Raw genomic sequence first — 17,763 nt, 5'->3', positions numbered from 1 at the left:
ACGATTATGTTTCTCATTCAATAACTAATTAATGATTACTAAATATAATCGAGAACCATCTGGATTTATTTGGGCACGGCCATGCAAACATCTTAATTAGTCAAATGAGGGCGCCAATGGTATCATGCTTCAACTTTTAAATTGAAGGAACAAATCCTATATTGACTACACGTGTCAGTCATCATACTTCATGACGCTTTCTGAAAATAGCCCTTTATGTATCCCCTTATTCAGGTGAGTTAGAACTACATCTAGTAAGTGCGATTCATAAATGCTGACCTACTTGCATCTCAAGTCAAAGGATCAATAAAAGTAACCATTTACGAATTTCACTTAATGACGACGATCCATAAAGTGATAATTCGTTAGTGGGGTAGTCCGATATGCATCGGCTATGAATACCATATGAGTTTGGTGGGAACCATCCATTACATATTCCAAGAATATAACCAATCACTCACATTTGTCTTAGTTTAATTATATTCCCATATAATTAATCGACAACGGACAATTTAGAATATTTAATAATATAAAAAGTATTAAATAAAATATTCAAGGATTAAACATGCAAATATAGGACACAATTTAATATTAAATGAAATCAAACATATCAAGTATTTTATTTCATTATGGAAAATATAAGTTGTTTAACATCCCTTATCCAAATACCGAACAACAAATTTACATGAAATAACTAGCTAATTTAAGTCCTATGCCCTCGGCATGCCTTTCAAGCTTGGGCATAGACAAAGCTTTTTGTGAAAGGATCAGCTAAGTTAAAATCTGTGTGAACTTTGAGTAATTTGATTTCCCCTAGTTCGATCTGCTCACGAACATAGTGATATCGTCTAGCATAATGTCTGGCGCCTCTCTGAACTCCGGGTTCGTTGACAATGATTAATGCACCAGTATTATCACAGTACATATCATTGGGTAAGTCATTTGAGGGAATCACGTTTAGCCCGCTAATGAACTTCCTTATCCAGACTACTTCCATCGCGGCTTCTGAGGTGGCAATGTACTCAGACTCTGTTTTAGATACGACAACTGTGGTTTTTAGCTCATAGCATTCCACCGTGCCTTCATTTAAACAATGAAGACGTATCCCGACTGATATTTTGAATCATATTTATCAGTCTGAAATACAACATCACAAATTCTATTACCATTTGAATTTTTGATCGGGATTTCAACCATACACCAAGAATAATTCTTTTGTAGCACACATGTACTTAAGAATATTCTTTACAGCAATTCAATGATCTTATCCAGGATTTTGCTGATAGTGGCTAACTATATTTTGCGCGAACGCAATATCAGGTCTAGTGCATCTTATCGCATACATAACAGATCCCATAGCCGAAACATAAGGGATTTTTCGCATACGCTCCACCTCATTAGGTGTAAAAGCACTGTTCTTGCTAGATAAGTTAAGTCTTTCTAGCATGGGAACGAAACCACGCTTAGAATTCTTAATCTTGAATCGCTTTAAGATCTTGTCAATATAAGCACTTTGACTTAAACTAAACAACCGCTTTGATCTATCTCGGTAGATCTTGATTCCAAGAATAAATGCCGCTTCTCCTAAATCTTCCATGGCAAAACACTTTCCAAGATGGGATTTAATATCTTGCAACATTGGAATGTGTTTTCCTATGATCAATATGTCATCAACATACAAGACAAGGAAAGTAACATTACTCCCACTAGCTTTGCGATATACACATGGCTCATCGTGATTTTGAACAAAACCAAACTTTTTTATTTCTTCATCAAACCGTTTATTCCAACTTCTTGATGCTTGCTTTAGTCCATAAATGGACCTTTGAAGCTTGCATACTTTGTTGGGATGTTTTGGATCAATAAAATCTTCCGGTTGATCCATATAGACTTCTTCATCCAAGTAACCATTTAAGAAGGCAGTCTTAACATCCATTTCCCATATCTCAAAGTCATAATACGCTGCTATGGCTAAGAGAATCCTAAAAGCTCTAATGTTCGCGACTGGAGAAAAGGTTTCATCATAATCAACACCGAAACGTTGAGTATAACCTTTCGCCACGAGACGAGCTTTATAGGTGTGTACATTTCCATCCATGTCCGTCTTCTTTTTGAAGATCCACTTACACCCAACAGTTTGAGCATTTTGTGGAAGATTAACCAAGCTCCAGACTTGATTGTCTTTCATGGATTTCATTTCCACCTTCATAGCTTCAAGCCATTTGTCAGATTCTGGATCTGATAATGCAGCTTTGATATTCGGAGGCTCATCGAGATCTCCAACAACGTCTTCTTTTACCATCAGCATAGTCTTTCGGTAGGACGTCTTGTCCTTTTGGACCTACGAAGTGGAATCGCTTCATTATCATCGACTTGAGGTTCATCACTTTGAACATTTCCCCCCCCCCCCAAGTTGATGATTGCTAGTATCTTCAGAAGGTGACACATCTTCCTCTTGAGTCTCATCAAGTTCTACAACCCTCCCACTGTTCTCTTGAACTAATTTCTTTTCAAAGAATTCGGCATATCGAGCAACACGAACAGTGTTTTTAGCGGGATCATAGAAGTCGTAACCCATCGTTTCCTTAGGGTATCCGACAAAGATGCACTTAGTAGTTCTGGGTTCAAGTTTGTTAGGCGTATCGCGCTTCACAAGTGCCTCACATCCCCAGACTCTTAAGTAAGACAAATTAGGGACATCTCCATGCCATAATTCATACGGTGTCTTGTCAACCTTCTTGGTTGGAACCATATTGAGAATGCGTACAACAGTCTCTAGAGCATAATCCCAAAACGAAAATGAGAGAGTTGTACGGGTCATCATTGATCTTACCATGTCTAGCAAGGTTCGATTTCTCCTTTCAGACACTCCATTATGCTGAGGAGTGTATGGAGGAGTAAGCTGTTGGACAATTCCACATGCTATAAGATAATCCTTAAACTCTTGGCTTAAGTATTCACCACCTCGATCCGAACGAAGAATCTTGATGGTTTTACCGAGTTGATTTTCTACTTCATTTTTAAACTCTTTGAATGTTTCAAAGACTTCATGTTTATGTTTAAGCAAGTAAACATAACCATAACGACTGAAATTATTCATAGAATATTGAAGTAGCTAGCATTTTTCCTTGACATATGTCTAAATGGGCCACATACATCTGAATGTATTAGTCCAATTAGTTCCTTAGCCCTTTCCATTTTTATGCGGAAAGGGTATTCTTGTCATCTTGCCGAAAACACAAGACATGCATTTGTCAAATGATTAATCATTTGATTGTAAGATCCCTTCACGTTGAAGTTTTTCAATGCTTTTCTTGCTAATGGTAATTCGAAAGACACGCATTTATCAAACGATTAATCATTTGATTTGTAAGATCTCTTCACATTGAAGACTTTTAATGCGTTTCTTGCTAATGATAATGCCGAAGACACGCATTTATCAAATGATTCATCATTTGATTTGTAAGATATCTTCACATGGAAGTCTTTAAATGCGTTTCTTGACAAAAATTAACCAAGATGACTATGTTAAAGATAGAGTCCAAGTTAACTTGACTCTTTTGCTATTGAATTATCATTTGAATCTCATCAACACTTATAATTCAGTTAAGAAGATACTCGAAGAACTGGTTAAACCAACTTGCTTCTTCTTCTTGTTCAACTCAGCTAGATACTTAGGACAATTCCTTTTCCAGTGTCTCACTATAGCATAGTGATGACAAGACTGGTCTTTAGCCGTATGCTCCTTTTTCTAAAGGGTCTTTTAAGGTTTTGAGACTAAACACTTTGTTTTCTCTTACCTAAGTTCTTGCCTTTAGCTTTACGGTTCTTTTTCTTTCTAAACCATTCCCCCCTTGATCATAAGAACTTGGGGTATCTCAAATTTCTTGAACGGTTTTCTTCATACTCAATCAACTTGATATGAAGTCCAACTATGCTATGAAAATATGCAATTATCTCTTATGCCAATAAGAATCGGCAGAAGATACGCATAGTTTAAACCTTTCCATAATGCTCAAAGTGACTCTTCATCTTGAGTACATGAGCACTTACCGGTTTCCCATACTCGTGTTCAAGTTATGGAGTGACTCAATTAACTCAAGTAGTTTCATCTCCAACTTGTTTTCCGTACATAGACTTGAGTTATTTGATCATATCACACGGATTTTGCAATCCGAATTGCCTTTTGAAGCTTAGGAGACATGCTTCTAGCATCAAATAAGCAACCTCAATATATTGTACCGAGTAGTTTATGCTTCCAACTGCAAAGCAGTGCACTTGCATCAGGAATAGCGGTATCTGAGTTTCAAATGACATCGGTTTTCTTTTCAACTCTTAGAACAATTCTCTATTGACAAAACAATCATTGAAATTGGTTTCAGAAAGTTTTCTCTTTCTAGCATCGACCTGAAAGCCGATTGATGTATGTTTTGTGAAGGATTTGTTGCCTTTTACAAAACAGATTCAAGTTCAATTATTGGTATTTTCAATAATAAATCCTTAAGAAATTAATTACCCAATGTTTATAAAATAAACAATTAATTTCATTAAGGCTATGATCCAATTGACATGCAACCATTTCATCAGTTGATCTGCTAGAAATAATTGCACTCAAAAGGTAAGTGACAATCAGTCTTTGCATTACAAGTGCAATTCCTAGTAAATATGGGACCTACGTAAGACACTCGATTCATCAAGTGTTCTTTTGTAGTCATGTTTTGTCCCATCTTTTGCCACGGGTCAAGGTCTCACCGCTTAACTTGCTTTAAGTCGTCCAACTAAGAACGCGCAAAATTAACCACCACTGTGTACCAGTGAATGGGTTTCGCCATGCAATCGCCATTTCACCACTGTGTACCAGTGAGTAAAAAAACGATCCCATGTGTCCTTGACAAATTGGATGGCAAATGACTTAAGTTTATTGGGTCATTTAATTTGATATGTGATCAAAAAGTTATGTTTCGAAGATTCATGCATATCTTCTAAACATAATATTTAATAAAATCATTTTTATAGTCTTAGCAACACAAGAGAGCTCGGTAGCTCCATTTGAACGCACAAATAAGCGCAAGGGCAAAGGTTTGCCATGAACGCAATTAAAAACCCGCCCTGTTAGAAGGCTAGCGCACTCCGACTTATACCTTTCTTAGAGTTTGTTCAAATGGGTGAGCCGGTGTATCTCAAGGTTGTAAGACTCCAATTTTATTAAAAAATCTCTATTTCGATATTGCTTAGTCAAGTTTATATTTTCTCAAAAACAATTTTACATCACAATTTATATCACAATAAATATGCAAAATCATAAACTATTAACTATTAAGCATGCAACGAGTTATGGTAGGCCACCTAAACATGTCACTATGGTTTAATTATGTCTAAATCGGCTCCCCCTTCAAAGAAGAGGACCACATACATCAAGTTGCCTTGATTGCGTAAGCCTTAAACATATACAAAACAATCAATTATCATATAAGCACATAGTTGCTCACTGGAAATTCTAGTAGCTTCACGACCTGTTTAGACCTGTTTCTGTTCCGATTCAGATTTCGACCAGAACTACAAAGTTTTAGCCCTATGAGTTGAGCATCTACAGTTCAAAGCACGACCTCTAACTCATTACGGATTAAAAGATATGAATTTTTTAGTAAACTGTCGCAAATCAGAAAATTTACACGAAAAATTCACATAGTCACACAATTAATTATCCAATTATCTAGCATAATTAACCCTAATGATCAAGATTTCATATCAATATATCTAAGTAAGAATCATGAATGATTTGCATGAAAAATTCATGATTTTTACTTCTTTTTAACAATTAAAAAATAAAGGTACACATATAATCACATGCAATTTATCACATAAACATGCAATTAATCAAAACTTAGATTAGGAACCCTAAAAAAAACTTTTTTTTTTTATTTTCTGGAAAAATTTTCGAACCATATATATATTAAATAAAACATTTTTCTTATTTAAATAATGTAATTAAATTACAAAATCAATTTAACTAAATATATATATATATATATATATTCAAAAATAATAAAAATCAAGAACCCTAACCCCCCTTCAAGTTTTGATTTATTGGTAATCAAAAAACATACATAGTAGGCTCGTGATACCACTGTTGGGTTATAAACTATTATCAAACAAATCACAAAGCACGCAACGAAAGACAAGATCTATGTAGTTTAATTAATTAACCAAGATAGAAAACGTGTACCTTAAATTGGAGAGAATAAACAAGAAACCTTTATGATAAGGTTTGAATTAAACCTCTCTACGATTGCACACACAACGTTGGAATGTATGTATGCTAGTACTTGATCACGAACCGAACAACCCTTTGTTACTAGCTTCTTAATTCGACCCAAACAAAACCCCGAAACCCTTTTGTGATGTTGTAGTCGATCGAACCAAGAGAGAAGAGGAGAGAAGAAGAGATTTTTAGGGTTTTAGAAAACCTAATGAATTGTGTGTAGAAAACAATTAACTTAGGCCTCTATTTATAGGATTACGTTTACTTGATGACCAAGTTTAGGGTTTGTGAAACCCCTTCCTTCTACTAGTTCGACCGACCCCTCTAGGAACATTCTAGAGGGCCTCCTAACTGTTTCCTAATTCCAACTCTCCTTCGTTAAGTCCGTTAGTTAAGTATCGTTAACTATTAACTCTTTTAACGGAACTCCGTTAGTTCTTCGTGATCAAATAAATTAATAAATTACATTTAATATATTAATTAATTTATAGTTACATTCACGTTGAGGTGTGACCCCGTAGGCTTAAATACTTTCCGGACATACGTTCATTTTACGTGATCATATTTTAACAGTATTGAACATTACTCTAAAAAGATGGGTGTTTTTTTCAGCAAAGGTAACTGCCATTAAAAAAAGAGGCTGGCATTGGTGAAGATGAAGATATTTGGCAACAAAATGGTATTTTTAAATGGTAGTGACTTTATGTACTTTGAGAAAAGATCAAGGGTTATGCTCATTGTAAAATGAACTCATCTATGTTTTAGTGTGATTGCAAAACACCTCCGGCTTGTTCATGAACGAACACATTTGGCTCTTCCGTATTCTTAATTATGAGATGTTAACATATTTACTGCAAAATGCAGTTGTCATTTGAAGTTGACGGAATGATTTCGCATCATACTTGATCACATTTGGTTATTTGCTGTTAAATAATGTTGTATTGTGAAATTACAAAATAGGTGTAAACGGTAAACAATCCTTTAAACATAGGAAATCTATAGCTTTTGTAATATCTGTTTTGCTTCACAAAATGTTTAGAGTATGCCAATGAGGAGGAATTAACGAACAACATGCAACCAATTTAGCCCAAAAAATATATATGACATAATAATAGTACGAGGCCTCTCAAATATCATTCCCACTAGATGTTGCACTCACAATATCTCGTACTTTAATGCAAGGAGATGTATATATATAACTAATACGATAGGATTGAGATAAAATTGGTTGAGAGTTAATTTTTTAGATGTGTAATAACTGTTGTATTTTTTAATTGAATTTTTAGATTTTTGTTTTCTGCCATTAGAAAATAATGAGGAACGCTTAGAGGGTACCCAATGGTTACCATTCATCCACCAAAGACTAGTCTCTGTCAGCACCACATCAACAAAAAACACTCCAAGGACTAATCCCTCCGAAATGCACCCAATGGACTCATCCCTCAAGGACTAGTCTTGGACCCACCAATTATTTAATTTTACCCATTTATCTAAACTTTACACTTTTAACCCTTTAAAATTATAACAAATTAAAACATACCCAAATAAAAAACACTTTATTCACACATAAAAACATCACACAATTTATTTCTTCATCGCATAAACTGCTTTGGCTCTTATGATAAAATGATTCAAGGTGATGACTGCAGAAGCTAGTTGTTGCACAGCAACTTGTATCTTCTCGATCTTCCCCTGCAAATACGTAAAGTATTGACTCTCAAGATCGGTACAATACCCAGTTTGTAAATCATCAATTTGTTCTAGACACCATTGCTTCTTCGCATTTAGTTTTTCACCAATTGCAACAAGCTTCTCTTTGAACATTTCGTGGTCGAGTATATCAGCCATGATACTGTCATCCACTTGATCGACAGTCATTGGTGGTTTTCGGTTAGGGGGTCTTGATGAAGAAGCCATTTAGATGTTCGTGATTTTATCATAAATGTTTGATCAAAGAGGCCAGTATTTATAGGTAAACTAAATGACGCTCCCCCAACGTTCAAAAAGCAAAATAATTTACACTTCCAGTCCCTCCAACGTTCAAATTCAAAATATTTACGCTTCTAGTCCCTCAAATGGCCAAAATTTCAAACCCATTTGCACTTCTAGTCCCTGGACGGCTAGTTGGATTGTGATTCTATAAATACCAAGCCATAGCACAATTCAGTTTCATTTTTCTACAAACCCACTCACTCTTTCTAAGTAAATGGCGTCCTTATCATCAAAAAAGAATGTTCACCGACCTCGTCTGACCAAAAATGAGATGAAAACAAGAATCATGGCTGATATCAAAGAGGACACCCTTCAAACAAGAATCGGGGAACGAATTGTTGGATAAAAAGCTTACTTTGAGTTTGCTAATAATGAATGGCCAACTGTTTCATATGCGTTGTTGTGCACACATTCTAAATCTGATCGTGCAAGATGGTTTAGTTATTATTGGGGATGGAATTGAGAGAATTAGAGATAGTGTCGCGTTTTGGACAGGAACACCTAAAAGAGAGCAGAGATTTTATGAAGCAGCCCATTAATTGGAGATAGATTCCACTAAAAAGTTAGCACTAGATTGTAAGACACGATGGAACTCTACATATTTGATGTTGAGTACTGCTATTGTTTATAAGGGAGTTTTCAGCCGTTTAAAGACAAGGGATCCGAAGTATAAATCTGTGCCAACTGAGAATGATTGGGAGATAGCTAAGGACATATGCGATAGGTTGCAATTGTTTTATGAGGTTACTGTCATGTTTTCTGGTTCAAAGTATCCTACGACAAATGTTTTATTCCCATCAGTATGTGAAAGTGCATATCCTTGCGGAACTGGGTTGATTCTCCTGTTGAGAAGATTAAGAAAATGGCTGGTCAGATGATTGTTAAGTTTGAAAAGTATTGGTTGGTAATTCATGGAGTCGTGGCAATGGCAGCAGTTTTAGACCCACGGTACAAGTTAAAATTTGTGGAGTTACTCTTACCCCTGCTTTATGGAGAAGAAAAGGCGAAGATTGAAGCTCAGAAACTTAAAGAATTTGTCAAAAGTATATATAAAGAGTATGAAGCTAGTGCTCCTTCTGAAAAAAAAATGAGTATAAAGGTATGTCTTATTATTTGATTAATTGAAATGTTTGTTAGTGTATTGATTAATTGAAATGTTTGTTAGTGTATTGATTATTGAATCTTGAATCATCATGTAGGTTCGTCTTCTTTAGATATGACTAATAGATTATAGTCTATAGCTGATTAAAGGACTAATAGATTATGACTTTATGGTATTTGCTTTAGTTTAAAAGTTAAAACTTTGATTTTGTCGAAGTTGTTGTATGATTGATCTGAAAGTAGCTAACTGATTGATTTAGTTTAAAAGTAGCTGATTTGCATAGAGATCCGAAATATTTGGTGTAACTTGTACCTTTTTTTAGCATCTACATTATGTGATTTATAGATATTTATGAAGTTTCAGGGATTTTTCTTTTTTGTTAAAGATGACAGTAAAGAATAAATCATCATGTAGGTTCGTCGTCTTTAGATACGGAGCCTAGGTATGGACATCGTGCTAGATTCAAGAAGTTATTTTCAGAAATTGCTACAAAGGCTAGTGAGCAGGATGATTCGGAGAGTACGACTGAGTTGGATAACTACCTAAAAGAACTACGTTTACCTGAAGCCACCGAGCTTGATTTGTTGATGTGGTGGAAGACAAACGGGTTTAAGTATCCAACACTTCAAAGGATAGCTAAAGATCTCTTAGCCGTTCCCGTCTCTACTGTTGCCTCGGAATCTGCCTTTAGCACTAATGGAAGGTTAATCAGTCCTCATCGTAGTCGACTTCACCCAGAGACCTTAAAGGCTTTAATGTGTGCTCAAAGTTGGCTACTAAATGAGATACGAGGTTACCTTTATTTGATTCAAGTTATCAAGTTATGTTTATTTTTGCATTTTACTTCTGTTGATAATATATATTGTGTTACTTGTATATAGCAACTTGTTCAGATGAGACCGAGGCATATTGTAGTACTATTGAATATGATTATGATGTGGAAGAGGTACATAAATCTGACAAATTTTTAATAGCATCAATCTTTACGTGTAGTTATTAGACAATTTTATAATTATATGTATTATTGATTATCCATTATTTTGTAGGAAAGGGCCAATGAAAGTGGAATAAGTATGGACTACTCATTTTGAGTCAATTGGTATTCTTTTGCTGGAGATTTGATGTCTCAGGGGATTTTACCTAATGGAAAAAGCTTCTGTTTTAATCTACTTATGCATTAGCTTATGAACTTGGGTTTTTGTTTGTTACCACTCAACAGTCAACTTTTGTATTAGTTCATTTCTATTGTGTTTGGACCTTCTATCACTTTCTCTTTGTGTGATGAAAAAACATTATGTATTTCTGTTTAATATATGAAAACAGGTTGCCTCATTTCGGGTCGGGTTTTGGGTTTTATAATGGGAATCGGGTATGGGTCGGTTTTGGGTACAATTTTATCCCTGATGGGAATCCCCGATAAGATACCCGACGGGGATCGGGGCGGGTTTGGGTAGTGGTTTTCTTATCGGGTTCGGGTTTACTACTACCCGCCCCGAACCCGCCCTATTGCCATCCTAGTGGACTCGTCCCCGTATGTCGAACGAGGCAATGGACGAACCATTGGCTACCCTCTAGGCAGCTACAATCATTGGTCGGGGTCACTTGGGGATAACGATTATTATTGATAAAAATGTTTATAAACTAATATACTAATAGATTAAAAAAACAAACGAAAGATCAACATGAGGTAAAAATGTTACAAAAAAAAAAGGTTTAAAAAAAAAATCAAGCTGACACATTTAGATCCAAATACATAGCAACCTGCAAGTCAGAATATTTCAAAACGAATTGAAAAAAACATGTATAGAGACTAGGAGTGAGTATGGGTCGATTTGGATCGGTTTTTGGCTAAAACCGATCTCCAAACCGATCAATTCGGTTTTTAGAAAATAAAAACCGTTGGATTTGGTTTTTGTTTGGTTCGGTTTTTTCGGTTTGGTTTGGATCGGTTTCGGTTTTTGTTCGGGTTTTTTTATAAAAGATTTTTTTTTTTTACTTTTTTGTTTATGATGTTATATAGTTAATTCTTAATTGTTAACAAAAAAAACTATGATATAGAAACTAAAATATAGATATGTTTTTTATTAACTAATTATACTTTGTAGGTGTTAAAATTGATATAACTTTTATAAAACGAATTGATTTTGTTATACGTTTTCATCTAAAACATATAATTTATATAGATTTGTACACTAAAAAGAAATTTTTTTTAAATATATTAACATATTTACAAATTATAAGTAATAAATATAAATGTAATATGATATAAGTATAAAATAAATTAAAATATAATGGGTTCGGTTCGGTTCGGTTTTTGATCGGTTTTTTGGCATATGAAACCGAAACCCGAACCGATCCGTTCGGTTTTTGAAAAACAAAAACCAAACCAATGGATTTTATTCGGTTTTCGGTTTTCTCTGTTCAATTTTGTCGGGTTTTTTTGGTTTTTGGTTTTTGCTCACTTCTAATACAGACTCACAAGCTCTATTAGGCAGCTTGTCTGCCAGTAATATAAGTCAGAATGCTTAAAAAACAAATTAAAAATACATTGAAAAGTAAGTTTAAACTTTGCCCGACTCAGAACATGATATAACCAAAAATACAAAATACATATTATTGTTAATATCAAATTATGGTTGAACTATATATTTAATATTTACTTTAATGCTTTGTTAAACATAAGTATATAACCAATAGGTCCAATATCATTAGAAAGAAAAAAGAAAAAAAAAAAAAGAAGAAGAAAGTATATGGACTTTTTATAGCATATATATATTATGTAAATTTGGAACTCGTAAATGGGCTTTTTACTCTTTTAGTTTTACAGGAGTGACAGAAGCCTCATTCCTCATTGTGAGAAACCCTAATATATTCAACATTCCATATATCATATTCGTATACCAATAAAAAAAATCACAAGATCAAAATGTCAGAGTATATCCCTTTAGAAATTCAGGCGGAGATCTTGAAAAGGCTGCCTTTGGAGCCATTACTCCGATGCCGAACTGTATCAAAATCATTCAAGTCTTTGATCGACAGCCAAGATTTTATTGTTTCTTACTGTGTTGATCATCCTCAGATCGATTATCGTTACATACTAAGGTATCAAATTCCTTATGAGCCTCGTCTAAATGACGATCCTGTTGATGATAAATACTTAACTTGTTTTGATAATGATGATGATGATTACATGTATAGTGAACCTGGTTTTTCCCATCACGATTTTTTTATTCACCCAATTCCTTCCCTCATTAAGAAAATTGAACCCCATTCAAAAGCAGTTGGTAGCTCTCACGGTTTGCTGTGTTTTAGCGGTTCTTACTATGAAAACCCAGATAGGTTTTCCAATGAAACAGAGATGGTTGTTCTTTGGAATGTTTCATTAAGGAAATCCGTTGGTATTCGAGTGCCAGATATATGTGATAAGCCAAATGGAAACTTTTATGATCTTAAGGTTGATAATGTTTTTGGATTTGGGGTTTGTCCTGTCACTTATGATCCTATTGTTATCAATATTAAATGTATTGCTTATAAGCGGGAAAAGAATGATATAAGACACATTAGCGACCCTTGGAAAGTTCGAGTTTTTACTATGACCACTGGAACTTGGATTTAACTACCAGTCTTCCCCGCGAATCAATTAGACTTGAAAACTCTCAAGTTGTTATCGGTAGATTTATCTATTGGATTGCTGATCATACGTATGATCTTGAAGATGTTCGACCCCAATCACGTTATTTGATCATATCATTTGATTTGACTGCAAAAGAATTTAAAGAGATAAGTCTCACAGACAGGCTTTGTGGCATTCAATGTATAGCTAAGCTACAGGAGTCCCTTGTTTTGCTTGAATACCATAGAGAGTTTTGTTATTTTTAACATATTTAGTTCAATCCTACCTTGAATTATTCCCCATGTACTAATTTACTATGTTGAGAATGTGCAGGGCTGCAGCTAGAACTTTTGGATCTTAGAGGGTAGAAACTGTCAAGTTAAGATGTCATGTGCTAGAAGAATAAATATCATTGAAGACTTCCTTTTATGTAAAAGGAAGAATAAAAGAAGGATTGCTGATGTCAATTCTGCTACAACATTCTTCTAGGGATTGTGATCTGTCAGTCTATATATACACGTCTATGTAGCCGTTGTCAGCATCTTTTCCAACTTTGTTGTTTCCTCTTTTATTTACCGTTATGAGTAATATTAAGATGTAAGGGAAAGATCCATTGTGGTCAGTATGAGTGATTGCAATGTTATTATCAGAGTTAGTTATTTTTCATAAGAACAATGTTTATCCTTAAGAATGTTTTGATTATCTCTTGAATAAATGAGGTTGAGTTTCTTCGATAAAGCAAAATCTTTACAAGTTTGAGGGAGCCGAAGCAGATTGTTGTCTATGGATGATGAAGGAGCAAGGTGATAGTAGATCGTTTACAAAGCTATACACCGTTAACGTACCAGGTGTCACAATAAACCAAATACTAGGATTTAGGAAGACAGGTGAACTAATAATTGAAACGCGACAAGAATACGAAAGACATGATGGAGTTCAAGTTTACAAACCGCGCTCCAACTACACTGATGATCTTGAGATTGACGGAGAAGAGTATTCGTTCTTTCTGTGTCCCGATATGGAAACGCTACTTCTACTCGATAAGTCCGATGGTTTATATATATCTTCCAATAGTACATATACGATCACACATGATTGCATTGAAGTCATGGATGCATATACAAACTGATCTACTACTTTATCAGGGAGGCGCCTGGCTTGTTTTTAAGGTAGGCGGCTTGTTTTTAAGGTAAAATAGTTTACTTTGGTTTTGTTTAATTGATGTCTTTAGTCGCATCATTTAAGACTTGCTTAAAACTTATTGCTTTGGAAATGCTTGGATTCTAAAATAATTCGATATGCTTCAGATTTGATGTGACGTTCAAAATGACAGATTGAAGTGCATTTTTATTTTCCTTTACACATACCAAAGTTATAAAATTAATGGTTGTGGTAATTATACATGGCGATACTGTTATCATATAGAGTTAAGGAAATAATGAGTTTTAGTTGGTAATTATATTCTGCCCAACTCATGTGTTTTAGTGTAGTTGCAAAACACCCCCGGTGTGTTCATGAACACTATTTGTATGCAAGTGTTATAACTATATTCTTTAGTGCAAAACTTTGCCGTTATTTGAAGTTAGTGTATATCTTTGAATGGGAATAAAAGAACAACATGCAACTAACTTAGGGCTAAATATATCACATATAAAAGATTTATTTATAGCAAAAGGCTTTTCTAGTTATAATTATCAATACTAGAAGTCAATTCACCAACATATGATACAATGCGAGGTCCTTTAGGTATGATTCCCACTAGTTATCCTGCAGCACAAGAGATCTTTTGCATAATAGCAAGGAGGACGCATAGCTCATAGCATAAATTGTTGTTTTTTTACATGTATTTGTGTAGTGACTCAATCTAACCGATGTTCAATGGGAGCACTCTTAATCCCACCACTTATGTTCTTCTTGGAAGTATTTTCTGGCGATGAAAATCGATGAATGTTGCCTGATTTGAAAATGATCCAATTTTTATATATATATGGTTACCCAGGGCTATGATGATTTAGATCCACTGGTTGGATCTTTCTCTTCAAATGACATTTTTGTGCTAGTGTTCAGCTTGCATCCTTATCTGCAAACAATGTGTATGGTCCATCCGGACCGTAGAACATCCTGCCAAAAAAATTTGCAATTCATGTCTATTAGCAAATCATTGAATAACAAAAACAGAAGCCAGTAGATGCACAGACGATCGTTTAGGACTTTAGGTATTGAAACAGATATGGGTATAACAATCTGCTAGGAACTTAAAGTAGACCACCAAGGAAATCCAAATATAATCAAATACTCCTAAATAGGATTGGAAAATTAAGTTAGCCGTTGCAATGTGCTTATAAAATATTATGTTATTGTGGTGCTATGGGTCATCTGTTCGAGTGTTTATGTTTATATTACAACAGTTTATGTGAAAAGGAGCATATTGTTGCACTGTGTGGTGAATCTTGATCAAAGGGTGGTTGTTTAAACATGTTGTCAAGCACAAAGATAGAAGGCTTTTGGATTATGCTAGAAGGTTGATGTGGCCATAAAATGTATTTAACGTTTTGTCTATTGCATTTGAAGCCTTTCTTATTCCTAGGACAATTTTTTTTCATACTAGAGTGAAGACCCGTGCGATGCACGACTTGAATGGTTTCTTTGTCGAACGCTACTTTTGGAGGAACTTTTGACTCGATCAACCCACAAATCCTAATGAAAGGCAACCCAAATCAAAGAAATATTATGAACAGCTAATACACCCATGGCTAGAATCACATGTTATAGGTTTAAAACAATTAGTTAACCTCAAAAACAGTATATTTCCAAATATAGTCTGCCACCAACATTCTTGATACAATTGTCATCCACGTGCTTTGTGTGTGCTTCAATAACAGGAGGCAAAACGGACGCATCAGGCGAAGTATTCCATATACAACCAAAGAAATACATTACAATAAACCAATAAACATGTAATTCATGAAATTCATGAACTTCTATTGAGCATTTTTTTCCCACAACCTCATCAAACATCACCACAACGGTTTTCATGGTCCCATTAGTCTCATAAAGCTGCAGCCCAAACCTAATAACACATAAGGAAGCACCAAAAAGTTATACATTTAGCAAGACAATAGATACCCGTGCATGACAATACAACGGACGACAGAAACGATGTAAAAGAATAAGCACATTGTACATATAATTAAACCCAAACCTTGTTAGATGTAGTCCACACTCGCCTTGCAACCCTTGCACTTAAACTTCCCAGCCTCTCACTCAATACCCTTGCGACAATTGTTGCCCCTGCGCATGATGGATACCAACTATGGGTGCTTCTGCCACCACAACTCGAGAGTAGACGTGAATGGAATAGCATTATGTATATACATTGCATTTTTTTTGTTATTTTCTTGTATATCCATGTATGGCATAAGCGGTTGACATAAATATCACTTGTAAGGAAGAAATTAAAAGACTGTGTTACATACATAAAGTCTTGACCCAGGGAAAGTTTTTTAGGTCGGCCCAAGTAGATCCACACCAAACGTCAATTGTTTTAATCCTAATCCGGGTTCTAACCAAGCCATCTGTAGTGCATTTCAGCAATATAAACCCTAAAGCTTTCTGTTCGGTGTAATAAAACTAAAATGTATGGAGACTTTATTAAACAAGTCCATTGAGTTTGAAATATAAGTGTATTCCAAGGGAGCTTTCAGAGATGCTATATGCAGCGACAGCCTTCGGTAAAGCGTCCATGGGGGCGTCGCCAGGAAGACGTCGAAGACGAATAAGAGGTCATTTTTTAATATTATATATATTATTGATAATAAAAATATATAAACATGAAGGTAAGATAAATATATAGCTTAATATCATACTTTTTTTTTTGTTATGAAAGAGCGGATAAACATCTTTAGAGAAAAGTAGTATACTTTTACAAATAAAAGTGTAAAACATGATTGTGTGCATCTATTCTACAAATTCACTTTAATAGATAAACGACTAAAAAAAACCTATAAATAAATTGGAAGTGTATCAAAAATTTTTGTCATGACTACGTACCCATACCTCCTCATCTGATATAAGGCATAATATGAAAATAAGAAATGAATGAATTGTGGGAGTGCTAACCTCAACAGGACTTGCAGTCACAACCGTTGTAGTGATAACAAGCGAAGTGCATTAGGCGAAATGCATTAGTGTTGGAGGAGCATATAAAACAAAAGCACCCTGAGGAGATGTGGATGGAATAGCAATGACAAAAGCGGGAGGTGTTGCTCCAATGGGTACAATGATAACAGTGAACGTATTTAGGTTAGTTTGCTATTATTTACTATATATGAGTTTGAATTAAACATTATGATGAGCATGAAAATTTTATATACTCAAAAGTTCACATTCAAAATGAAAAATTATTGTTATATTTAAAGGAAACCTTTATGACAGTATCATAAAAGACATACAAAAAATCAACCAAATTCTGAGCTGTCATTTGGTTGGCTCTTGTATTGATGGCTCGGGCCTCATGCCTTTTTGTTGCACTGACGACAGTGGCCTAGATTAGGTTGACAAATTCAAAAGTATGAAAGATAAATTCAGAAGCAGTGTTTATTTTTGCAAACTTATCAAGTGAAACATATGAACATTTTCTTTATATATCAAGAGTGCAAAAAAACATCATGGGACATGAATACAGTTGGAAGCGTCGCAGAGCCAAATCTATCCAATAATACTTATTTTGACCTCTTCAATGATATAACAAAGCGCAATGTGAAACTACCAAAAACATGATGTATGATGAGAGCA

At 34.7% G+C, this 17,763-nt stretch overlaps 1 protein-coding gene across 1 annotated transcript; it reads left to right on the top strand.

Moving 5' to 3' along the window:
* Window positions 1-12,282: 12,282 nt before the first annotated feature.
* LOC122588169 lies at window positions 12,283-12,972 on the top strand. The gene has a single exon (XM_043760301.1). The coding sequence runs from the start codon at window positions 12,283-12,285 to the stop codon at window positions 12,970-12,972; it is 690 nt and encodes a 229-aa protein (XP_043616236.1).
* Window positions 12,973-17,763: the final 4,791 nt, after the last annotated feature.

The sequence above is a fragment of the Erigeron canadensis genome, chromosome 1 (assembly GCF_010389155.1).
Source record: "Erigeron canadensis isolate Cc75 chromosome 1, C_canadensis_v1, whole genome shotgun sequence".
NCBI classification, from domain to species: Eukaryota; Viridiplantae; Streptophyta; class Magnoliopsida; order Asterales; family Asteraceae; genus Erigeron; species Erigeron canadensis.
This window is presented reverse-complemented; position numbering and strand designations above follow the sequence as displayed.

What these genes read in the sequence shown, in the direction of transcription:
- LOC122588169 (XM_043760301.1), top strand. Translation starts at nt 12,283, where the DNA reads ATGTCAGAGTATATCCCTTTAGAAATTCAGGCGGAGATCTTGAAAAGG.